Source organism: Zonotrichia albicollis, chromosome 2 (genome assembly GCF_047830755.1).
Source record: "Zonotrichia albicollis isolate bZonAlb1 chromosome 2, bZonAlb1.hap1, whole genome shotgun sequence".
Taxonomy (NCBI): Eukaryota; Metazoa; Chordata; class Aves; order Passeriformes; family Passerellidae; genus Zonotrichia; species Zonotrichia albicollis.
The window spans coordinates 91,404,369-91,431,684 of NC_133820.1; the positions used below are offsets into that span (position 1 = coordinate 91,404,369).

Genomic DNA, 27,316 nt, shown 5'->3' on the forward strand with positions numbered 1-27,316 from the left:
TATATTTGTATATGAATTCTGAGAGAGAGAACATGATTAATGATTTTATTTTATACTTTACAATTGTAAATCTTTTTCTCCTAAGCACACAAAACAGAACCTTATCAGGAAGGATTTTTCCAACCTTTCATATGGTACATCTTTATTTGTAGATCTGTGATTTTCAAGAAAAAAAATCTACACTGCGGAAAGCAATAGGTTCAAAAAATATATGACTAAAACCATGGCAGCTATTTCTCAGCATCATTTCCCTATAGCAACATTTGGGTGATGCTGGTAACACACACACATTTATTAAAAAGCAATGTCATACCTGTAGACATGCAGGAGCTCTGCCTTGGGGTTTATTCACATCAACAGCCACAAGCTGCCAACCTCCAGCAGCATCTTCATGAAACATCTTGAAAGGGAAGACTGTTGTCAGAAATGTTTTGTGTGGCAATAAATACAAGTGAGATCTAATACATTCCCCTTAAGGAACAGCATGCATTTTCATGATAGCTAGTTTAAAATAACAGAGGAATGGTTCTTTCTGCTACAGAAAAAAAAAGTAACATGCTTTTTCCAACAATTGTCTGATTTTACCTAGACAACATCAAACACAATGTGTTTCTATTAGTCCTAATATAGAAAACAATTCAGTTAATCTCTGACCAGCATCATCAGATAGTGGTACCTGTTCAGAATAATTTCCTTACTAAGGTAAGCTTATCCTAATAAAAAACAAATACATTTTGCCCACATAAATAAGCTACATAAATAAAAGGTGCTTTTGGGAATCCTTTTTACTGGCAAAATTATTTTACTGCAAGGACCACTTTATTTTTGTTGCACTGACGCATACCAGCAAGAGTAGCTGGACAGTCCCTATGTATAATTTCACAGGGATTAAAATTCCTGTAAATAGCTGAATGTTTCCAAGCTCTAATGACAGCAATGGAAAAGGCTTTCTTGACCACAGTGGTATTCACACTTTATCAATAGCCTCTGGAAGAGCAGACATAGGCATTCTGTTTAGTTGGGTTTTTTTCCTCAGAAATTAGGACACAAAATGATGCTGGACATAAGGAATAGTGAGACACCATACCTGAAAGTGATTAAAACTGTCCTTGAAAATGTCCTTGAAAGAAAATTAATGGTTCTAGCATTTTGAGTTGCCACCTGCATATACTATGAAATGAAGTGTGGCAAAGTTCCCACCTCACTCCCACCTTTTCTTTGACACACAGCACCCCGAGCCATCTCAAGAACACAGCCACAGGAGAGTGGTTGAAGCTTAAAAGTCATCCTGAGAGAACTGCTCACAAGACTGGGGACAGTGTCACCCAAATATGGCTGTAATTCCTCCAAGTCTTTATTTAGCATCTCTGCACTGGGAAGAGTTGCCAATTAAGATCAGAACAGTTAATCCTCTTCTTACTATGCTTTTAAGAACATTGCTAAAGTGCTTTAGAAGAACCTTTACCCTTTTATAGAGAACCCCTTCCTAGACTTTGACTCCTGGACACTCATATCTTCTACAGGAATAAGTCTGGGGAACAGCTCAGTGATGGAAGAAGTGGGAAAATTAAGGCATAGCTCTCAAGGCTACTTCATGCACAAAACAAGCATGGATTTTAACTTTTGTCTGGTGCTTTGAACAAGAAATCCTGCAGGATATTTTCTGTCCTTCTTAATACAGAAAAAAAATAAATAATTTTTGCAGTTTGGTAACCTGGGCTCAATATCCCATTATGTCACTGACTCGAGGAATGAAGCAGCCGTTTGAACCATTTGCTTATCTGCACCCAGCAAGCTATTTTTAATTTGCATGATGCAGATTATATTCAACATATTCATTATCTTTGGCATCATGACATCATTTTGGATATTTTATATTTTTTAATGTTGGCTGCTTCTTGTGTTTCCCTACATCAAACTCTCTGTTCCATCCTCTAGTTCAGAGTATGTTGGATAAGCCTATATGGCTCAGAATTTGTCCTATGAACATTAAGTTCCTCAGGGTAAGCATATGTCATGTAGAGAAGTCCTTTTTTTTAGACTTTAAATTGATATCACAAAGTCTGCTTTGAAAAAGACATATATAGAGTAGAAATTACTGCCACAAAGTCTATTTGAGGCAAAAATGGTAGCAGCCAGCAGAAAAGGACTAGATTTAAATATGGATTACAGGAATACAAAAAAGAATATAAAAATATTCAATATTAATTTTGAAAACTTAAATCCTGTGGCTTAGTAAAATAAATAATCTCCAGCTACATGGTTAGAAAAAAATTCCCTCGTGGATGTGTTTCACATATCTGTCTTTCTAAGAGCTTTTTGCAGGCAGTTGGTACTGGTTCTTCTCAGAGATGGCAAACTGCACTGCCCTGGAAAAGCCTGGTCTTTTGCCCATTTGGGAGACATAATCTGATTGTTAAAATAATGAATGAGAGAATTTAAATCTCAGCCCAGTAGCTCTTTTTCATACTGGGTTCTTTCCCACTACTCAGCCCACTCCTCCTATTATGGTTTCCTCTTACCCATTATTCAGTGTCCCACTTTCTGTGGCTGCCCCAGCTGTGAGCATGGCTCTTTCCTTGCCCTACAACCTATTCTCCCTTGGTCTCAACACACCCTTCTCAGTTCCAGGACCAGCTTCCCCAAACACTTCAGCTACCCTCTGACTCCTCTTCTTCCAGCTACTTTGGGATTTCAGCTCTTATTTCTTAGCACAGAAAGTGATATCCTATAGCCCTGACATCAAACCCACCAATGACATGATAAAAAAGCACTATCATACTTTGTTAAAAAGAATACAAACACAACAATAGCCATATAGAGAATTGTATTACAGTATCTATTACTCCTTTCTAAGAAAGACTAGTTAGATAATGCAACCAAGAATTAAAAGTTTTATGAAAATTCACATATCAGGTTTAGAATATAGGTACCAACATGCAAAGTCAAATATATTGTATACGACAAGAACTTTTTGCTTATTATTAATTAATGAACTAAAGCAAATCAAATCCCCAAAGAATCTCAGCATCTCAAGTGCTTCACCTGGGTGGTGGCAGTTGAAGTGGTACTGCTCCTGGACCCCCACATCTGCTGGAACTGCACTCTAATTTCTGCAAATGTCTCAATGATGACTGCAATAAAAACATTCTATAAAAGAAAAAGAAAGAATGGCTAACACAAAGCTCAGCAAGCAGAAAAGAGAATAAATTAATTCTGATATGATCTATGTGTCAGAACAATTCAAAAAGACATATTTTCCAGTACCTTAACAAGCCAGGCCAGAAAGAAGATTAAGGTGATGAAATAGAAATATGAACGCCATCGGGGAAAACTGTCAATTGCTCGGTACATAAGGAACACCCAGCCTTCCTGAGAAGCAGCTTCGTAAACTGTAAATATGCTTGTGCCTGTCAGAGGAAAAATGAAAATGTTTGTCATTAAACCTCCCTGAAAGTTTTCAGTATCAGCAAACAAAATTTTATCTATCCTATTTTTGTTTTTTCTAAAGGAGAAGAGGGTTCTCCTCTCCTCCTTCAAAGTTTTTCAGGTGCATTTCTACAATTATTCCTTTTGCAGTTGAATATTAATTGGTTTTGTATCAGATCAGACTGACTCCCTTCCCTCCCTGGACAGACACGTATAATCCCTTAGAAGAGTTCACTGCCAGTATGCAAATGCCTCCAAAGGCAGAATTTGTCCCATCATTTGCATTCAGCAGCATCCCTGAGAAAAGGCAGATTTAACAAGGATCAACATCAGTAGGTTAAAGAAATCACTTTTAATATCAGCAACAGCATCAGCAATACACCAAGAAGGTGCACAGTAAGCACCTACAGCAAGCTACAGAACTGTTTTGAAATTCAGGTAGTAGCTGCATTAACATACATATGTTGGCTTTAAAAAGCACTTTTAAGTTGAACTTGCTATATCACTCTTGAGGGGGTGGAGAGAAGATGAAAGGAAAATTATGAGATACCTTTTTGTGCAGAAACCACTTTTGAATAACAGCTATAAAGCTACTAATTTTAAACATAAAGTCCAAACTCAACCTAATGTCTGAGTGATAATATGCTTTAGCCAGCTTGGCCTTCCTCTGTATCTCTGCAATGAAAGCTTCAAAATATAGACCAGTTATGGCTTGTAAGTCATTCTTGTTTAAAGCAATTTTATGTTCCAAAAAGAAACACAATTAAACTGTGAAATTAAACTGTGAAATCTCACAAACTGCTGTGAAATCACAGAATTGTCCTACAGCCACCTGCCAGCTCTGCTCCACTACTGCTTCGTTTCATGGAACAGCTTTGATAAAAGAGAGGGAGCATGAGGAGCACTGCCCTTAGCAAAACACAGCAGCTGCTAGCAACATAAAGATAGAAAGCTATATGATCCTTTTCACAGGGAAATAAGTGGTTCTGGGCAGAAATTCCAGACTCCAGGAGTTTCCCCCAAAATCACAGCAGACTATAAGGAGTGCTACTATTTTCCTGTTGAATTTGTAACATCTATATCCTTTTGTTTGCGCACAGGGATGGGATGAACCTGGAACCAGTTTTGTCTCAGGGTAACCCTTCTGCAGGTAAATTTTCACTGATGAGAGGAGTGAGGGAAAAACTGATTTTTATATATAACACCTGCTTTTGATAGGTAGGTGTCAAATGGTCAAGATGGGCATGGTGGGTAGGCAAAACTGTTAGTTTATTTAGTTACCGGACTCCTTGCTTTTTACTGCATATGGTTCTCAGGACCAAGGGAAAGAAATTAAAATAAAAGGAAAGGAAAAGCATTCAAGCATAGAAAGCAAAACTCTTTCTATTTCTTTAAAAGAAAAAGTGGTCTCTATCAATACTGAAATTCTCATCAGTGGTTATTTCATGGGTATTTTACATTTCAAAAATTCAAAATGTAATGGTTCAATTGTCTAATAATATACTGTTGCTGAACTGATTAAATTATTGAACAAAACAGTGCTGTTGAGGACAGGCAGAGATTAAGGGGAAAAAAAAGAATCTATTAAAAGTTGCTGGCTAGGAAACTGTCATTAGTCATTACCAATAGGAAAGTCACAGTGAAGATTAGTAAAATAGAGGGGATGTCATGCAAAGTATTTATAACACATCACTGAGCCATCTGCCACAGTAAAGCAATACTGTGAATGGACAAAAATGCACAATTAACCCAATTAAAATGAGTTTTCCTGTGACACTAAAGTAAAAATGTCTCTATAGTGTATAACTGGTAGAGATACTCTTAAGGCTGTCAGAAAGCAATCCCTATTAAGAATATACATTCTTGATTAATGTATGTGACTAGAATGTAATAAAACTTTCATTACTGATGCCAGTAACCATGCTGTTCACTGTCTCTTGGAAATCCTCTTTCATACAGAATGATGGATGTAGAATAAGGAATGCAACACCATAAAATGTTTTGCCTTGAAAAAGAAGAATTATTCTTAGTTAACATCTACCTTACTGCATGTTTTTGCTCTTCTGGTTTTTTTTCTGATTATTCCTTTAATTTTGGACTACATCTTCCTAAAGCCAATGAGTAAGTTATTAAAAGACTCTCCTCTCATAGCAACATACTCTGTTTTTCTCACCATGTTCAAAGCCATATGGAGGGTGAGAAAATATCAAAATCTTAAGTGATGGTAGGATACATCCCAAAAAACCAGACATGGGAATGCTGCCACAAATGAAACTCAACATATGCCCCTCAGATCAAATGGCAAATTTATTGTTTTCCACAGATGTCTGTATTCTATCAGTGACAAAGTATCTTTTCCTACTAGTTCAAAGGGCTTACGTAATGACAGCGTAGTGCTAAGAGTCTCGTGGTTAGGGCATGAGAACATAGATCCCTCAGCAGCAGGAATTTGGGTGTCACAGGATAGGAGGACTTGAAAACCTGCAGGGCCTGGCTATTCAATACACAACAGAATGCAGTCACCTCTCGTCAAAATCCTGAACATTAGGATCACCATTTATGCAATGTAACTGCAGGCATCAGTGAGAATTTTCAGCCATGAAAAAGCTTTGAATTATGAAGAGAGTTAAACACATGGTTTTTATGATACTGCTCATTAGCTTAAGCATATTGGCATGGGCAGCTTGCTGAATTTGAGATATAAAAATATCTAGCAAATATTTATGATAACTTTCCTATTTATTTCAGTAAATATTAAACCTTGAAAGCAATCAATATTAATTTGGGAGGAACTTTCTGACAAAAAAATAGGTGAAATAAACTAACATGCTTTGAAGTTTTTGTTTTTTGTTTGAACTTGTCAAATAAGTTCCATTTTGATGTTATAATAAAACAATTCCTTTAAACACAATGATACTTAAACAAAAAAAAAAAGAGGAAAACACTTCTCAGTAGAGATTAAAACTCAAAAAATCATAATCTGTATCAATCTCAAATGACTACTTTTATCTAAGCAAGAAACACTTCTACCTTTGGAAATGTTTTACAACTGCACTGGTTAATATAAAAAACAAAATAAAAGAGTTCAGAAAATGAAGTATTTAGCGAAATACTGGGAAAGAGATTGAATCTTGCTCACTTTATGTGACATTTTCACTAGCTCCATGCTGTATAGAAGACAGCAATCAGGTACAAACTGTATCCTTGCTGATATTGTATGTTTAGCATATGGGGATTCAGCACCAGCGTGCAGGGGGCTTATTTCTTTTCCAATACATGTGCCTTTCAGATCTGGAAGATGGGAACATTAGTCTGAAGGGGCTAAATAATGGTGGAGAAAATACTTGCTTTAACAACTAAATAATTGTAATAAAAGAAAATTCTAATGGTATCCATGCCTAATCAGGAAGCAAGGTAACCTGGCTCTTCCATGCTCTGCAGATGAGTAGATTACCAGGGAAACAAAAAGAATTAGAAGAGTCAGGGAAAAAAGTGATGATTTTTCTTAGGGGAGTAAAAGCACCTCTCCTGCCAAAACCCTATCTTTTAAATCACTAAGGAATATAGAAAGTGTGTATTTTTCAAAAACAAAGGGACTCAAAGTTAACAGAAAAATAGTATTACTATCCAGGGATGGTCTTTAATGTACTGTATTTTATATTTATGCACATTTTGTAAATACACAGTATTTTCTGCTTGTTTCTGAGACTCTGATAACACCATGCTCTGTGACATCATCTCCTTCTATAACCAGCTCATTCTGCAAATGGACATCATGAGAAAAGGAGTGCACTGAATAATGCTGCAGTTTTATAATAGCAGAATTAAAGGAGCAGAGGTAAAAAATCACATAAAAATTCACTGAGTTGGGAGACAGAACCATTTCCCCTAACTTGATGACGCATTCTTGCTTCTTGATTCAAAATCCCATATTGTCTGAGGAAGAGAATGCATGGTCCTGAGGAGTTGTCTTTCATTAATTAATATCTGTGCTATGTGTAGCTATTTCAAGTGAGATGCAAAAACTGAAAACTAAGTTTAGCTATGCATTAACACAAGCAATTTCTGCATGTGTAAGTTATGTTTATAGACTACCTTGGCTTACCATGTTAGGATTTTCTCAATTTTCTTGTGACTACTGTGAAGATGCTGAGAAAGAAAATCTACAGGAGGGCCACTTTAGGAAAAAAAAAAACCCAAAAGTTTGCTTTTAAATTTTTTTTTTTTTTAATCAGGAATTATTCAGGCAAGTAAAAATCCGTGCGTTGTTATTAAAAGCTACACCACTACCCACTGCCACGCAGGAAAGGCAGTAGACGCCAGGCAGCGCCGCGCTCCTTTCCCTTGCTTTGTAGCAGCCGCTAGATGGGAGTCGTGCACCTCGGCCACATCTGGAACATCAGCCGGCGGGGCGGCGGAGCGTCCACCCCGGAGAGCACAGACTCTGTCAGACTCTCGCTGGGCCGGCTAAAGGATTGATTCTCCCATTTGCCGGCAAAGCTAAGCCGCCTCCTGGCAGGTGCTGCTGTCTAATTTCACTGTTGTGCTGCACGCTGAGGGCAGCCTTCCTTAACACGGCTTTGTAAGCGACTGCCCATAAAGCAATGACCTCTGCCTTAGCTATGGAAATGTTAGCATGCCTGTTTCTGTCCCTGCTTACCTTCACTCATAAAATCACAAAGGTGCATGTTTCTTCAAGGGATGGGTATTTCAATTGACCAGTCGGCTTTTAATTTATCTTTCAGTACTAAGGTATTTGTAAAACACTCCATGCGATCAGGGTTTTCCAAGTGTTTTACACTATTGTTTCAGTGAAACTGGAAAGGACTAAAAATTGTCCAGATATGCAAGGACAAGGTTGTTAACACCTCTGGGAAGCAGCTGGCAGGCAGGATTGAAATCAACTAAAAAATCAAGTAATCCTGAATGGCTTAATGGGGTTGCTTGCCCCTGAGTGAGCAACCGATTTTACTTTCCCAATTCAACTCTCATCAGCCAGTCTGCCAGCTAGCAGAAATTAGAAGGAAAAGAAAAAAAACGCAAAATATGCCAATGCCCTACCCCTCTCTTGAAACCTCAAGCCCCAGTGCCATTTTCCTTTTACTAAGCTGCTGGAAAACTGATTTACAACAGCAGAAAAAACCCACACTGCCAGTCTGAACAGTCTTTTAAACCTTGCTAAGCATAGTGACTTAAAATATACAGTAGTGATGTGTCACTGATTCTTCATTTTGAAAATCTATTTGTTTATGAGAAGATGAAGCTTTTATGAGAAAAGACTATAAACAGAGACTGTACAGATAAAAGCACCAATATGGAGATAAAGAACATTACAAATATAAGTTCTAGGATCAATGCAATCTGATCTACTGACTTAGTAATAAAAAGACAGAAAATCACAGAATCCACAGAATTACTAGGTTGGAAGAGACCTTCAAGATCATCAAGTCCAACCCATGCCTAACACCTCAATTAAACCAGTCAACTTCTGGGGAAAAAAAATGGAATTTTCTGCACCGTATGTATATTAAAAATGTGTGCAATATTCAGAAGTCAGCTTAGCAATATGAATGTAGCAATGCTGGCCACACATACAGACTGCACAGGGTTCAATAGGAGCATGTTCTGGGTAAAGAAGTCCATGCTTTGACCAATAATGTCTTACATGTGATAGTACTTAATAGTAGTACTTAATTGATAGTACTGATGTAGTATTTTATGCTTTGAAAAGAGAAAACTGCTTTACATTTTTGAACAAGTCCAAGGTATGAAGAAAGATGAACACTCTTCAGAATGACTTTATGTGAGATTTGTTTATGGACATTTAGCCAGAACAGCATTTATATCTGCTTTTCTTTAATAACTTTTTGATTAAAATAGCTATAGATTTACCTTAACAAATAGGGATCCAAAATGTCAACAGAGCTCATAAGCTGACTTTATGTGCAGAAATACTGTCTGCTTTTTCCTTTTGGCAATTAGACAGCTGTAGGACTGCCTGTCTTATAATCACTGTTGTGAGTGTGGGGAGGCAACTTTACAAATTTAGTGGCAGCAGATGAGATTCCAGTAAATGCTGAGCTGTAGCACACATAGCTAGCTGGAAACTGTGCAGCACAGTCAAGCCTCCCACCTCTTCTTCACTTTAGAGAGTATTCTTAAGGACACAACTGTTCTCAGATCTCTGGGGTCTCATCTTCAACAGAATGGGCAGAGCTTCAGGCTGAAGCCTAGAAGTAGGACACTGCCATCACTGTGCTTCTCCTTATCAAACTGCAAAAATACTCTTCAGATCTAGAAACCAAGAGTACAGAAATCCCTAGGCCTTGGCTTTAAGAGTGATGAGTGCTGTGAAGATGGGCCAGCCACCACCTCAGTCTTTCCAATGAAATGCCTCTGATTTCAAGTACAGTCATAGTGGAGTCAATGCCTGTTACAGTAAATGTTATGACAAAACTGTATAACATAAAAAAGTTCAGTGGAGGAATCTCTATCATTTAATAACTTATTCCTTTGAAAATGAACAATCTTTTTATAGGACTGTTACTTCTTCTTTTAAAATGCATTACATATGTAGACACGTTTATAGAGTAAAAGTGACAGCCCAGAAATGAAAATTTAGAAATTCCCCCAAATTGTTACATTTCAAATTTAATGAACACTTTAAGGGTGATCATATTAAAGAGGAAAGTTTAAGGCAGAATTCTTAGTACAGATATTATGTATTTGGATTGCCATTCAGCCAAATGCTGGGAATGACTATTAAAAACAACGTAGCAATGTTAGAGAGAAAACAAAGTATGCAAATCTTCTTTGACATAAGGCATGGAAATTCAGCACTGAATTTTATATACTATTAATCAAAACTATTCATTTGTTGCATTAGCTTTTCCAAAAGTGACAGAGCAATCTAATTCATTTTAAGTACAATCATGAAACAGCAAAGCTGCTTGGTCCTAAAGCTCTATTTCAGTTTCATTTGGTTCCTCTGGGCATCACGTGTGAATTGTAGGTGCTTCTCTGAGGATGTACTTGCTCTCTTAAAATGAAGAGGTCAGCACCTTTCTCTTGAATGGATATAATTTTTAAAAGCAGGTGCATGAGATTTTACCACAATCAGTGGTAAAACTGCTGTCATCATAAATAAGATGCTTTTAAAAATGCACCCCAAAAAATCCCAATTTGATTTGCTTCAGCTGTAGTGCACATCTGAACAAGATTTTATTCATGTATAAAAGTTTCACCAAAGGGCAGCAGTAGAAAATCCCAACTAACAAGACCTGCTGAGCATTCAATGAACATAAGACAGTAAGAGCACTTAGATCAATGCATTTCTCTAAGAAAAAATAACAGACAGTAAAGCTGGTTAAGTAGACATTATGAAAACCGATACATGTTAGAAATCTCATTAGCCTCTACACATCTGAATAACAGCAGCAAATACACAGTGTCAAATGCATCCTAACAGACTAATCCAACTGAAGAGACAATAAATTCCCCTCCTAAATGGAAGGAAGGAGGTCTATGATTGACTGTTTCAAGAAAAACCAAATGAAACTCATTCAATGACTTGTTTATTTATTACTAACTACTCCCTGGTGCCTTTACATGCCACTAAAAGGAAAATAATTCATCTACTTTGTTGATGTGAGGGACTGGTTGGCCCACTATCCTAATACATGGAGTTAGAAATAGTGTGGAGATACAGACAAGTGGTTTAGTGAGCCAATAGCACACTGAATCCCACAGCACCTTTATGAGATAAGCATATTATCCTGTTTCAGAGATGGCTGTATTAAGTTAGGGACTCTGAGACTCTCCTCAAGCAGTGACACAATCAATGTCTAGGATGAAACAATCTTAAAGATTTCTGATTTTACAAGAGCTGGGTGTCAAAAGAGAAAAAAAACTGGTTTTCTTTTTTTTTTTAGTAAATAACCCAAAACCATACATGGATGTCAGCAAAAAGCCATCAACTTTTTTTTCCTTTCCTTCAGAAAACAAAATACTAAATTGGAAAGAAAACTAATTCTTGTAACATCTGACTTCTTTTATTCTGGACTGTCTTAAAGAAAGTATTTGCATGACCAGAGATCTACTGAATATCAAAAAAATTCTTGGAAAACTAGCACTAATGGACTAAAGCAGCTGGCAGGTTTAATAGGAGATGAAAATCAAAACCTTTGGCAAGAAAAGCTGTATAAACTGCCAGGTATTTCTTGGGAGAGAGAATTTCCAAAGTTTTAATATACTCTGTTTAAACCTTGTTTTCTGTATTATCTGCTTCTGCAGAACTTCTTTCTGATCTTTATGCACTACTGAAAATAATCCCACACACCCATAACAGAAATTTCTGGGATTTCTCACTGTCAAATTAGTGTGGGGGTTTTTTTCTCAGATAGGCCTTTTTCTTTTTTTCTCAGCATCAAGTTTACCTGCAAAGATGTTTATTCTTTGAGTAGGTGTGTGTCAGCTCGGTGCTTTGACTCAAAGCTGCATTAATTTTCTACAGACCAATGATATTTAATGTATTTTTTTCTTCAAAGCTTTTTGCTAAAGTGGAAAATGTGGCATTTTGTACTGAGACATATGAACAACACGTGGTTTGAAAAAAAGGGCTGTGTATGAAAAAATAAGTTTTGGCATTGCTCATTGAAGCAGTTTCTCAAGAAATACACACCAGACCTACTTGGAGCAATCTTTTATCAAAGGATGAGCTAAAGAGATCTCATCTTCCATATGAAAATTATTTTCAGTGGGTGAAATAAAATCAGAGCTTTTAGATCTGAAGGTGCAAACAAGTGCTGTGCACAAAATCAAGGTTGATTTTCTGCATGCCATTTACTTCACAGGGACTACCTCTTTGTCTACTCTTCAATTAAAAAAATAAAATCTTGGAAGTCTATCCACTCCCTTCACTGAAGTCAAAGGCACCTCTAAAAGCACACATAAGGAAATTTACTGCTGGACATAATAAACATGTTGTTATCCTCAGCAATGTGTCTGCAAATCCTACCATGGCTTGGGTAGAAATTTTGTGTTGTTACCTTATGGCCCTATATTTTTCCTAACAAGAAACAAATCCTGATCCTTGTTTATTAAGTTCTGCCAGTATATTTCTGTAACATTTTGGAGAAGAAAATTATGTTCCAAATTTTTAAATCACACTGCCCAAAGTCAGGCATGTGAGCTTACATTCAGATAGCTGGTTATAGTCAGATTCTTTGAGACATGGAAGGTCACAAATTAAAAATTTTCAACCCTGGCCTAAAGGCTTGAAGGAAAAGAAGAATCTATCAATCCTTTGGTAGAAACAGAGTTAAATTTATGGTTCTGAGATTCTACCATTTAAGTCCCCACAAAACATAAAATATGCTGGGAAAAAGTTATATTTTATCAACATGGTGTTTACAAAACACTTATTAAATTGCCTGCCACATAAAAAAACCCCAGAGATTAATACTATGAGATGCAGTCATGACAAAAAAGCACAACTGTTTTCAGACCCATTAATTCTACAACCTCTCGGAAATGGGCTTCCTAAATGAAGATAAATGCAACAGGAGAACCTCAAAGAAATATCTGCTTCTAAAACTGACCATCAGGCAGATCTCTGGCACCCTGGCACTAAAACCCTTTCTAGTTATTTTCCTAAGAAGCTTGCAAAAGTACCAACTAAATGCTGTTAGCAGGATTCGCGTGCTCGAATCAGGGATAACTGTAATTGAGAAGAAACAACTGCTAGCAGACAATAGAAAGCACTGGAATAATTGAGAGTTTGTCTCCTTGGAGCTTTTTAAGAACACATCAGCTAGGCATCTATAAGAAATAAGATAGGAACAGGCGACTCAGTCCTGGAGTGGCCTGGCAACGAGCTTGACCTTCAAATAGATAACTTTTTTAGGTTCATACTAATTTTCTCCAATTAGAGAATTGGAGAAAGCAATAAAGAATTCTCTAAAGCCAGTGCAGCATCTTATCTTTACTAGTTATTAAAAAAAATATTACCATGGATAAAATAATCTGTATTTGTTTAGGCTGCACATAGACACTACAAAGAAATTAAGATCAAAGTTCAAAAATCACCTTGCATTAGGGTTTTGCCTGGAAAGTGTTGTAGGAGTGGTGGCGCTGACCAAAGTTACATTGCTTCTGAACTGATTAAATCATATTTTTCAGCAAATAAAACATTTTTATTTTTCTTCCATAAAGGAAGCATTCATGAGTCATAGGTTGTGGTTCTAACTTCTGTAAAGTAAGAGATGTAAAAAACACTGGGAATAAATAAAATGCCATGCCGGACATGATTTAATGATAAATTTACTCTGTAAGGCTCTGACTACTGTGCTAAAAGCACCGCAGCCATACGACACGAAGTACTGATTTGCTATAAGCTGAGTCTGCCCCTTAAAATCACCCTTTTTTTTGAGGACTTCATTTTGTAATGAAAGGTTGAACTGGCACTGTCTGTCTGCACCCCGACTTCCATCAGATCTATTTCCAGCATAAAGTTGTCCTAAAGGCATTAAGCTGATATAATTTCAGCATTCTGTGCCACCCTCAGTGACACTGACAGTAACACATTCATATGCCCTGCATCATCCTAAGCAATCACATGCCAAACCACAGCCTGAGGCTACTGCAAAGTAGCTTTCCTGTGGGCACTCAGGGAGTGAAACACTGTAGCTCCAGCTCCCTGACCCTGTCTTTGGATGAATGTGCCTGGACCATGTCTGGATCCCTGCAAGTTCAGCACACACCTTCAGCACTATTCCAAATAGGCTCCACATCCTCAGCATCTTCCAGCGGCTGACATTCCCACCTGCCATACATTCCTTCTATACTGGGTTATGAAATCACATCCCTGCAACAGTGGGATGTGACACAATGCTCATGGAAATTTTGGACTGAAAGGTCTCATGTTCTTGATTTATGTTTTAGGGTCACAAGGGTGACTCATGGGGTCAGTGGAGATCAGAACCAACTCCTGTACATATGGATATCAACCATGCAGCTCTAGAATGGACAAGGCTTGAGCACTGTAAACACCTGTCAGGCCACATGATACTGTTTGCAGACCAAAGACCAATGACAAGTACATGATTTTATTAATGGAAATCCTGCCCCTGAAACAGTTCCACAGTTCACATTTCCACAGTATATGGCTTAGCAGCACTATGCATCTGAAAGATACATGGCCAAATATCCAAGTGGGAATACAACCTAGGGCAGTATGAAGTTCCCAAGTTCAGCCTCCCAAGAAATAAAACACACAGAGGGCAAAACAGCACTAAGTACTTGTCTCTGGCCATAAAGAAAGACAAAGGATAATACTGGCATTGAAACAAGTAGATATGAAATTGAGGTAGGCTGAATTCAGGTATTTTCCAATCATCAGAGAAATGAAGTCCTGAAAGAGCTTTTAATCTAGTTTTGCCTCTTTTTCTAAGTCAGGACTTCACAGTTTCAAGAAGAATGGATGTGATAGAGTTCCCTATGGTCACAAGAAGGAGTAGACAAAAGCATCACCAAGGTTCTTACCAGACGAAAAACAAGGCCAAACCCAACCCTAAGCTCAATAGAGCCCAGTTGTTTTAAATAACACAGTCTGAATCCTCAAGTAGAAAATAGTACAAAAATAAATTTTGATTTTCATTGGCTTCCTGACAGAGAAGATTTCTAGGAATTCTTCTAATGAAGTTATGCAGGAAGGATTAACACTGTGGTCTGGGCAGGAAGAACTCAGCAATGTGGCTGATTAAATAAAGTACTGCACACGGCTGGGGAAAGTAATTCTTTAGTACAGTGTCTGGTTTTGTTAAAAAGCACGTGTTCATTGAAACTCTCTAGTGAAAACTCAGTTCCTGAGTTGCACCTTCCCCCTTGTGCCTGAGGACACTGTGGACACAGGTGCAGTTATGCGTCTGTCTGTGGAAAATGAATTGCGTATAAAACTAACAATATCTCTATACTTTGGTCAAAAATGTTCACTGCAGAATCTCTAACAATTTGAACACTCTAAAAGCCGCTGCCAGCACAGCAGGTCAAATCTACTTATAATTCTAATATTTAACTGAAATGAAAGACTACTTAAGGACTGAAGGAAGCAAACATGTTTAGAAAGGAAGGAAAAAAAAGAAAAAGAGGTCACAGCTCTTGGAGACCTTAAGAGTCCACAAGTCTATGAAAGCATCTGTGTTATGGATTTCATAGCATTTCTAAGGAATGAATGAAATCAGAAAACATCTGGAACTAGACACACCAATAGAGACTTATTTGTCTGGTATAACATAAAGCATAATATATGAACAATCTGGTAAAGTATTTGAGCAGAGAATAGAAACAGACAGGTATAAACTAAAAGAGTTTATTTCACTTAGGTTTAAGACACCTGTGAAACTGCTGTAGAAAACAGGTTAACTACAGCTTGAATAAGGACACAATAGAAGAAGCTTTCTTCAGTGGATAAAATGACCAGGTAAAAGCCTGCAAAGACTCATCTGATTTTGAAATAACCATGTAGACATCTATTAAATTAATCCTATAACCTTCCCAGAGCAACTATTCAAAATTAATATTCTTCTGTGACACTCCAAAATCTCTTCAGAATTTCTCTTAATACTCAAATGACTGCAGTCAGCTATTTCCAGAGCATTTACCATCTTGCTTTGTGAATGTCAGTAAAATACATATTCATGGCTATGGTATAATAATGGTAGAGTGCTGAACTTTTAAATGCTTTTCAAAGGATGCAATTTCCATTCATCACTACTACCCTTCCATGAATCCTCATTATTACTACATAGTTTTGTATTTGCTAATAAGGACAAAAAGAAAAGATCCAGGTAATGTCAGAATTATGATTCTACCTGAAAAAAAAAAGAAAATAGGAGAAAGAAAATGCATATGGACTTTGCTCTAGATTAAACAGTAATTAAACGAAAGCATTTTGCCTCAGAGAGAGAGGCAGGTAGACATATAATTAATTATCACTTAACCTCAAAATTCCAATTAAAATGCCTAAAACATCAGATGTAAAACAAATGTAAGAAAAATATTAACATGTACAATATAGCAATGGCTAATGCAGAAGGATTTGTAAGTAGTACACATACCAGTGTAAAAAACCATGCAAAACCTGCCACAGGCAGGTAATTAGAAGAAAATAATACCACAGTTTATCAGAAGAGACATACAGAAGTCCTGTTGTGACTAATATATCTTATTTGAATTTTTCAGCCCTGGGGTAACTTATTTCAAGATGAATCAACTAAGTGTAGAGTCAGCTCCTCGAGATATAGAACAGATTTCTGAAGTTTTTATCTTGTACACATTACCATGGAGCATCTATGCTCCATTAACAATTAGATGCCCCTGTCTCAATGATGACTGACAAAGTCTTTTCACAGTAGATTTTCTAACTGTTTTCACTTTTTTGGATTTTATGCAAGAAATAATTTAAATTCTTTCAGTATCACTAATTTAAAATGCATGCAGCTTAGCTGGAAATGAGCTCAAAGTCATCCAAGTTCACTGTAGCTGTGTAATTTAAGTGCCAAAATTTGGAGCTTAGTTACTGCAATATTCTTCATATTGGAAAGAAAAAGGTCATACTGCTGCATGGCTAACTCATTTTTGGATGTGAACTGCAATGCTTAACTTGAGGGTTGATACAGCAATGAAATGAGACAAAGTAATGATCATTATGGTACTCTCCACAGCAAGGTGGCAATAGCACAGATTTGTTGGAAAAGCAGAGGATAAAAGAGGAAAGAAGAAAAGACTTTTTGGATGAGAGTGGAGAAGGCTGATAGTAGTACTCCCATGGTAGTATGGGAGATGTATGTTGACATTTCCCAAGATGGCCAGTCAGTCCCTCTCTGGAGACAGAATTGCACATCTTCAAAAAGTCTTAAAATCTGCTCAATATTTAGTAATACCTCCAAAGCAGCTAGAACAATTAAACAGTCTGTTGACTGAAAATATCTATAGATATTTTAGGAAAAATAGCAATTATTTGCATATTGAAACAATTCATGGAACAAAAATGCCCCGATGGCAAAGAGTCAAGATGTATTTCCCAACTCTGTGCCCTAAGTATAGCGTAATAGAGAAGCGGTAACTATTTGTAAGATGTGTTTAAGATTTATTAAAAAAAATTTAGTCAGATCACCTGCTAGGTACTGCAAGATCTAGCTCTCAGTTTGTTTACAATCAAAACTTATGATCAGAGTAAGGAATACACAAGATACTTAATGTTCTTCGATGAGATTTTGGTCTTTCAAGTCATTCCTATTCTTTCCCAGTTGCTCTGAGAAAGGCAGTAACTGTAAGTAAATGGTATTGCAATTCTTAAAGAAGTATTTCAATATTTCACAGCAGATCCAAAATATTATACTATTCTTTTAGCTTGTACCCTAGATCTTTTCCAATACCACTCAATGCATACTAGATATTGTGTAAGAATTTCTTCACGGGGCAATGCCATGACATTGACAATGGCGTAGAATACAGTAGCTACTGAAAGTCTCTAAGAACAATAGAGAAAACACTTGGGGAAACAACCATTCAATATTTAAATATTTGAGTAACAGAGTAATAAAGTGAGACTGTTTACTATTTAATGAAGAAGGAGCATATCATTACACATTTGCCACAGGGTAGCAGCATGTATGAAGCCAGATACCACAGACAAGCTGATGTTCTGGAGAGTCCCACCTAAGCTGCTGCTCTGTGTGTTCTCCCCCCTCTAGAGTGGCCATCTGTGAATTTGATTTTCTGGAATAGCATTATTTCCCCTTATTCCCCAGCAGAAATGAGAAAGTCAAGCTGGAAGCTGGCCCTGTGTTATCAAATCAAAGGTCTTAAAAATTATTTGGTAAACTGTTCTAATTACAGTAACAGAGGGCATGTTGCATGAGTATTGTACTTTGTATTTTTACTCGGTGGTTTTGCTTATTTTCACCAACGTCATGAAAATGATGTCTAATAATGAAATCTCAGGAGACAAGGTAAAAAAACCACATGTCCCATGCATTACACAAGTGCTGAAGGTCAAAGCCTGTAAACCGGTCACATCCTGCAACTCTTGTCTGAAAGTAAAAATCTTCCACTGTGAAAACAATTACCTCTATTCTAAGTAACTGCAGCTGTCATTATGCAGCACTACAATGTCTTAATGGCACTGACTGATAATTAAACCAATAGGATCTAATTTTCTTGGTATGGAATGACAGGTTTCTAATTGCTTGACTTCATTCTCTGTCTGTTGGCTAAGAGTTTTCTGCTCCTTAGCATGGCTGAAATTAGTCACCCCTTGTCTTTCTAGGCTGTTCTCATACTTGTCACACCTTTAACTCCTCTTTCTATTTTTTCACATTGTTCTTCATTCCTTGTCAGATTGTGAGTTGTGGAGTAGCTATCCACACAAACAGTTATTGTCTTTGACACAAGCCTTTCTTCAGCTCTCATGAAGAGTGAAAACTGGTGGGCTGGGAGGTTGGTTTTGCTTGAAGCAGCTCTTTCTATTTGTTTCCTTAGTAAATCCCCATTAAGAAAGTTACCTTAGTGTGCATTTATTTATCTTTGACTATGGTATTCCTAGCACACGTGTCCCTTGGATGCTTTACTTAGTCTCTCAAATGATCTGACCCTTTGGTTGGCATTCTGCACTGGGGAAAAAGAAATGTCACTGAAGAGAATAGACTTGAGTGGTTTATCTCATGCTTTCCATAATAATTATAAATAAATTGTAGCAGTAGTTTGAAAGCAAATTTCCTCCTCTGCCTTCACAGAACATGTAGCATAAAATCATGCTGGGAGGCCTTGCTGCGCAAGAGAAGGCGCAGTAGAAAGTAACCATGAGAAAGTCGCTGTGGAAATAGCATTTACACTGCCTGTAACTCACACACAGCAGTGGGCACTGGCAGGCTGAAGGGCTTCCAGGGCATTCAGTGCAAAGGTTGTCCCCAGCTAGGGGTGCCCTCTGGGAGCCTGGATCCTGCAGAGCCAGCTGCCATGTCTACAGCACCACATTTCCCAGCAAGCTCTAATCCAGGCCTCCTCAAACCCTTATGCTGTGGCACATATGTCTGTCCTCTTGAGATGCAGCACAGGAGCAGGAGCAAGGGGTGGGGATACTTAAGTGGTTCACTAAGTACCCAACAGCAGTGCTGGTGCCAGTGAGCTCTCCAAGGCTCTACTGTATTGAGGCTGTTGTTTGGTTTTTGTTTTGTTTTGTTTTTTAATTTTTATTATTTTATTACGCTTTGATCTTCTACCAATCTCAGGAGAAAACTTACTTACATAGAATTTAAGACTATGCTACTTTAGATAAATTAAGAAACACTACACAAAGTTTTATGTCAATAAGGCATCAATTCATCTGAGGTGATATAGCTTACAGTTCAAAAAAACCTATCAAGATGTAGAACTTGCATTTGACCTGCCTCAACTTCCAGTTTCTTATATCCTTCTAATAAGTCTGCCTTTCTCCCACATTTTGCTCTTTCACCTTTTTCAGCTTATGATCAGTGACAGTTTGTGGGCCTTTCACCTAACATCAGCAAGTATGAATTATAATTTTTTTTACATTGTCATCTTTGCCATCACTGTAACACAAGTATTTATTAGATGGCATATTATAAAGGAAACTTCAACAATAATTACTTTGAAAATAAAATATAGCCAAAATAGTTCAGAGTGCAAAAACTCTTTCTGCATTCTCAGGAGCAGATGGGAATGAAAGAGTGATAGAAAGAAGTGCACAGCCCAGACATCGGACGAGTGATTAAATTCTGTGCAGCATACCATAACAACACAGATGATACATCAAAATAGCAAAAGATGTCCAGCAGGAAAGGTCCAAAATTACAAATAAAATAGAGAACAAAAGAAAAATAAAAGTTTTCTGGGAATTTATTTTATTCCATTATAGATTCACCTATTCAGCCACCAACACTAATACAGAACACTCCCAAATGGCAGGGGAAAGAATGTTCCACTGAAGATTCTCAGCAGCAGTAAAGTTTTCTGTGACTGTCAGTACAACTGTACTAATCTATTCACATTAGTTTCACCTGATTGCCTGGTTTAATGCAAGACTCAATTACTTTGGGATTAACACGGCAATAAATTAAAATTCTGGAGAGCTGCTCAAATTCCTCTAGTTTCCAAAACTCTACAACTTTCCACATGCCATTTGTTAGTGTAAGAGCTAACTCTACAGACATTATTTGTGCATTTTTTTTTCCTAATCCATTGCTTAAAAAGTCTTAATTAACTAGGAAACTAAAATGGCTTAACTGAGAAAATTCAGGAACATCAAATACTAAAGGAAAGGGGTTTTCAGTGTTGGGGTGGGGGTTTGTTTTGATTTCTTTGTTGTTTTGGCTTTTGTTCTGTTTTTGTTTGTTATTTCTTTGCTTGTTTGTTTTTTAATTCAGGCCACTTGTTCTGTTGTCCAAAATCAGAAGTATTGTCTTAGTATCCTCTGTGGGTTTAGGTATCCCTAACACAGAAATACAAAGTGCTCACTGTGACCATGACTAACAGCCAATATTTACATATGAGTCATGTCTGTGGACCCACAGAGTACAAGCAGTTTAAGCAGTCAGTGTGTGCTGTAGAGTGGCAGGGCAGGGAAGTGGGGCAGCTGCTGCCTTCTTGTCCACATATCATGGTTCTTTCTCCCACAGAAATCAATACTGGTACAAGCTCACAACATTAGGTGGCAACAGACACAGAATACAGAACCAAAACCTCAGACATGCAAGCTCACCAGCTGAGATACAACCTTTTGTTAAAGTCACTGGTTTTCCACTGAACATTCAGGCCATTTAAAAGGCCTGTTCAGTCCTATGGCAACAATAATTTTGCCATGTGCCACAGAATTTTTGCTAAGCAGAGCTAATTGCCACTCATTTTAAAATTTCTATCAGTGCCACATTGTTTGTTAACTACCATATCATCTTTAGCAGGAAGAAACAGTGAATCACATGCATTGGTCTGCTTTCTACAAACCTTTTCCATAACTATTGAATGAGAAAAACTGCATTTTTAAAGTATCTATAAGGTTAATCACTTACATACATAGTTAATAGAGGGTTGTAATCCCTGTCCTGCCAGGCTACAGGAGCAAGTGATTTACAAAAGATTAAATATATATTTATTTATTTATTTGTTTATGACCAAAGGAAGTCAGTAAATAAGGCCCAATCCCTCAGTGTCTGCTCAGCAGATATCTCCATACTGAGGATATCAGCATTTCTAAAATGCTGCTAGCCAGTCATCCTGGAAAATGCCTAAAGACATGTTAGTGTGATTATAAGGTTTATGAAACCTCAAATAAACCTAAATCTAAATGGAGAATGGAAATCTAAATGGGAACGGAATATTATAACAAGGACAGGGCTGTCACCAAATAAAGAAAAACTTTTGCAGAATCAACAACCCCTTACGAGTGTCTTTGGGCCCTGCCAATGTAGCAGCACAAATGTTCTCACAGCACTGTATCTGAATAAAACATAGACACCTCTATTTGGAGCTGAGCTGAAATTCATAAAGAAATGAACCATAACCATTCATTTAAGGGGGTCAAGGGACAAGCATTAGGTGGGACATCTTTGCCATAGAAGCAGTGGACTACCACGATCCCACCCCACGATAGCACAGTTGTGGAAACTGCAGAACTGATGATCCACTTGGAAAATTATGCAGCTAATTATTAAGTTCCTGCTAACAGTTATCATCCAAAAGGTGCAGAAATAGGATCAAAACATAATTTGCAGAATGTGAGGATAGGCCAAGGGAAAAAATATTGCTGTCTGTTGTCTAAAAGGTATTGGTTTACCAGACTCTGTTTTACCTTGCAATACAACATAGGCATATGCCATGGACACTGCCAAGGCTGGGAATATTTGTGTCCTCTAAGCACACTTTGGTAAGGTAAGTTTGCCTAGTCTTCATTTTTGTTTCTGCTCAAAAGCAATAAGTCTGTTAACTGTTTGCCTTCCTTAGTTCTTAGTACCCGAATGAGTGATTATGTTAATTATGTATGTTAATTAGCAGTAAAAAAAAAAAAGTGAAATTCACTGAGTGGAGACATCCACAGCAGTGCCTCAGCTGGTGTCAGGGCTCTATTGCTCTCTGTCTACAAGGCCTAGGAAGGAATTCCAATGGAAAAAAAAAATATCTATCACCATTTTTGAAATAATGATTTCTAGTGGTTTCTTAATCAGTGGACTAATGAGGCATGCTTTAAGTAATTTTGGCTCACATTTAGAAAATATGTTTCATTACTAGACAATCTGAATGGCTTCCCTAATTACATTCTGACACCTTCACACATTAACATCGCTATCACTTGTCATGTTACCACACGATAACTCCACAGGTTGAAGTCATAGATGAAGAGAGCTTCTTACTAGACACTGTGCATGAAAGTACCTGAATCAAAGAGCTGCATTAGTGGAATAAATTAAACCCTTTTCTAAAAGTATTTAATACTATGATATACTTGCTAGAATAAACAAAGTGTGAAGACTCAATACATGTATCAAACATATATATCATCCATAGATTAAAAGAGTCTGACTGAAAGTTTTGATGAAATCACTATTGAACAAATGCTTATTTCATAAAAGCTCAACCATTCAGCCTTTAATGAGTACAATTAAATGGAGGCTCTGACTAACAATGACATCCCCTCACTGCTTTCTATCATCCCAGATACTAAATGACTCAGATCCCAGGGATCTGGGCTGCAGTGGTGATGCTGATCTGCATTTCTGGCCCTCTATGTCTGTGCAAAGTGACACTGGGTTCATTCAGGAGACATGGCTGCGTGAAAGAGCAGTGGAGGGACAAAGGACACATATTGGGGGAGTCTGACAAAAGCTCTTGCAATCCTTTTCACTATCAGCTGTATCTCCTACTTTGAACAAATAACATGCTAATATAAAGTTTATTCTGCTCATGAACCCATAATTATCTGCTTTTCAGGAAGGTTGAAGCCTCAGAGCTGGTAAAGAAGTCAGTTGCTTAGGACAACTAATCAATCATAATCCACCTGCCCTTCTTGTCTATGCAAGGGACATGGAGAGACCAAGTGGCTGCTAATCCTGCCACCAAGAGCCAAGCCAGCTGGGTCAGGTGGGTGGATAGTGATAGAGTAACTAAAAGGTCAGCTTCTGCCACCAGCGAAGGGCACTTTCCTCATCCAGTGGCAGCAGTCAAGTCAGATTTTCAAGTGTTCTCTTTCATCTTGGCATGCCTTGTTAACATTCAGCCTCCTAAGTGTTAAAGGTGGCTTTATCAATCTTGGGGTGAGGTTGTCCATGGAGACAAATCTGAAGTTATTTCACAGAAGAATGACAAAAAGAAAGTCTTTATAGAACTCCCTTTAGAACCAGCCTCCAGTTGCTTGCTTTCCTAAGATGCCTGCAGCAGGAATTCCTGCTGCCCCAGAGTCAGAGGAAAAAGGAAAGAACCATGCACTACTCAGCCCATGCACAGAGATTAGTAGGGCATCCTTCCAGAATGGAGGTCTTTTGCTTTGACCACTGCACTACTATAGAAAGACAGGGCTCACATCTACTTTAGCTTTAAGAATTTGTATCAAATTAATCATATAGATGCCCACATAAACAAATGGACTTGTAGCTCTGAATGCTGGCAGTTTCTAGAAGTATCTAATTTGGCATCTGATTTAGACTCACTTTTCAGCTTTTATTTTAGACTGGTGTGAGCATCCTTCCTCCTTCTCCAGATTTTTGTTAAGTGTTTATGACATCACACCACTCAAACTCTGTGTCCATTCTGAATTCTAATCCAAGAGATAGGATGTTTCCCAATCTCTTGGAAACATTAAAATCTCTCATGGAAAATGTACTTAATGGATTGTGGCAGATCCAGATTCACAGCACACTAACTTAATCTTAATTTCTTCCTTCTGAACAATGGACCTAATGCACCCAATCATCCGGACTAAGAGCAATGCCTTTGCAATGCCAAAGGGTTGCACATGCACAAGTATTTTCCCCATCCTATAAGAAGTTGTAGTTCCATAGGAGCTACTTGAGAACCAAAGTAACGGCCATGTTTGGTAGATAAAATTTCAATTTGTGCATAAAAAAAGGGGTTATATTGATCATTGCATGAGTATTTTATTAAAACAATACCTACAAGCAAATTGATGAAGTTTGACTCTACTTTGAAGTTTCATTTCACAAATATTAAATTATAAATTAAATATATATGTATTTCTATCTAGCCATGGCAGACATTTTTCACAGTGACAAACTTTTTTCATATAGTTACCACTTTTAAAAAGGCCCTTATATAGAACTTCTGGGTCACACATTAGAAGGAAGAAGCCCTTTTAATAAAGCAGGAAATATCTGAGACCCAAAGCTCTATTGCTGTTTTACAGGCCATAAATCAGATGGTTTTGCTGGCTCACTGTGCCAATGAACAGCATTCACTTCTGCGGTAAGGCACAGATGTTGATACAGATGCAGGCTTCATATATGGGCTTTGAAGCACTCCTTACCATGAACATTTGTTTTCTTTGCAATGAAATATGTGTGTTTATGTCCTCTGTGTAAAATGGCCATTAATATGGTAGCCTTTGTTAAGCACTCTTTGCCAGTACAAGAAGTAATTAGTCTCATTTAATAGAGCACTGGCCCTAGCAATTGGTAGATAGGTTGATAATAAGGATAGAATTAAATCTTCGCCTTTCAGAATGATCTCTCATGGCCTAAAACTTCTCTTGCTTATTTTGTGGAATATTTTTAAACCTTAGGTATCTTTATTCAGGACTTCCTTTTCCTTTTAAGACTATTTGAAGCAATATGTAGCACTGTAAATCATGAAAAAACCTTCTCCAGAATTATGTGAAGGGTAAAATCACTGATGTGCTGCAAGTCTACATCTGTAGATGATTGCAGATGATTGCACCCATGAGGCACATGGAATGATTACTAGTTGATGTAACAAAAACCTGAATGCAAAAGATACTGCACTGCATGGAAAGTGCAGGTAAGGAGGAAATCGGTACAGAATCCAACAACAGGGGTGACTCTGGCATATTTGCATCCAAGAGGCGCCCTTTTAATCAGCATCCACACAGACAGCTCTGCCAGCATCCTTAGTGTGGCCCTGAGAGCAATTGCTGCCATGCTAAATATTGACTAAAGGTAGGTGCACATTCAGATAAACAGTGAGATGTAAGGCAGAAGTATTTGTCATCGCCCCCCAATTCCCAGGACTTGTATGCTCTCATTTAATCCAACAAATATATTTATGCTTTTTAGGTATATTAGATGCAAATACTTAAACAAATACAATCATGTGACTAGTAATTTTTACAATTAGTAGCGTCTGTTCACAAAAGTAATTTTTCTCAATATTTAGCTTAACTTTTTTAATGCACTTCATAATACTGTCACACTCTTGGCTATACCCTCTGCAATGAAACATAGCTAGGGAAAAAAACAGAGAAGAGAATAAAATCAGAAAGAAGAAACAGGCTAGCTATGAATGTACCTGATGCTCTCAGTGGGAGACAAAGCTGGTCTAACATGAAGAAAACATCAACCCTTTTATAAAAGCCCAAATCAAAACCATCTAAGAAGTCTGAGAAAGAGAAGAGCTTGTCAATACCATACAGGTAGAGACAATAGCAAGTAATTTTGCTACCCACATCCACACAGCCAGCCAAGCCTTTCATTCATATCCTTTCTCTTACTTCCACTCAGCCCAACAGGTAGCATTCAAAAATCTTTCAGACATCCTGAAGAATAAAAGATTCAATTTTATATTAAGGGTCACACTGTGTAAGAACAACAGCTACTTAAGAAGCCAAGTACTGCATCTAACTGTTGGAAAGAGTACTTGGACTTCTACTGAGTTCATGAGCAATCTACTATGGGAAAGCAGGAACTTCCTGTAGCCTCCCATCAGGTGAAACCTGATGAAGCTGAAACCAGCTCATCTACTCTACATCTACTCTAGAGGAGTATCATTCTTTCCTTACTATTCCTTCCTCCCACTTCAGAACTTCCCAAACAAAGAATTTGAGGTACTGGGAGCTTTGCTAATTGATTCATATTTCATTAATTCTTCAGTTTCATGAACAGTTATGAGACAGACCTCTGTGACTTTTGCTTGTAACTTTTCCAGAGGTACTGCCAGACAGAACTTGCCTGGACTTCAGCAACTCACCCTTCGAGATTACACTGCAAAGCTGGCAATACTAATTGGTGTTCATTTAATTCTACATGCAATCTAGCAATATGTACATTGAAAGACAGAGGCATTAGCTGTAGATATATGCTGATGTGGCCCATGCTGGAAAAATGATCTTCACAACCATCTCGTGTAAGTTTCATGTTATTAATGTACATTAAAGGGTGCAGGCACTTGAGAACCTATGGCACAAATCTTCCTGTATCATGCTGTACCAATGTAGAGGCAAGTTTTGTAAAGAGAAAGGAAATACTACATATTTTAAAAGGCTTTTAACATTGTCTCACCATGACAACACACAGGAATATGGCTAGGTGACACTACTCTGTGATGGGTGCAAAACCAAATGGTTAGGCGTCCTTACCAGCAACTCTTCAACTGTCAGAAAAGAAGATTGTCAAACAAAATTCCTGAGTCTAATCTTGGTCTGGTTCTATTTGTTTTTTCACTCTTGATCAAGTTGTTTGAAAATAAATTATACTCATGTAATTTAAAGACAAAAGTAAACTATAAGGCAGTGGAAGCAATGAGGAGGAGAGAATTAAAACCCCTGAAGATCTTGAAAATTGAAGAAATAGTCTAGAAAAACAAAAATAAGTATGCTATTCAACAGAGACAAATGCCAGGGTTTACATTT

At 37.5% G+C, this 27,316-nt stretch overlaps 1 protein-coding gene across 5 annotated transcripts in view; it reads right to left on the reverse strand.

Moving 5' to 3' along the window:
- The window catches only part of NALCN (sodium leak channel, non-selective), a 239,290-nt gene that overhangs the window by 150,907 nt on the left and 61,067 nt on the right, over positions 1-27,316 (reverse strand). For all 5 annotated transcript variants that reach the window (XM_074535672.1, XM_074535671.1, XM_074535670.1 and 2 more), the window contains 3 exons: positions 3,268-3,410; positions 3,046-3,150; positions 314-400 (listed from right to left, as the gene is read on the reverse strand). In XM_074535672.1, the coding sequence (XP_074391773.1) occupies positions 314-400; positions 3,046-3,150; positions 3,268-3,410 (335 nt within the window). The remainder of the gene's footprint in view (positions 1-313; positions 401-3,045; positions 3,151-3,267; positions 3,411-27,316) is intronic.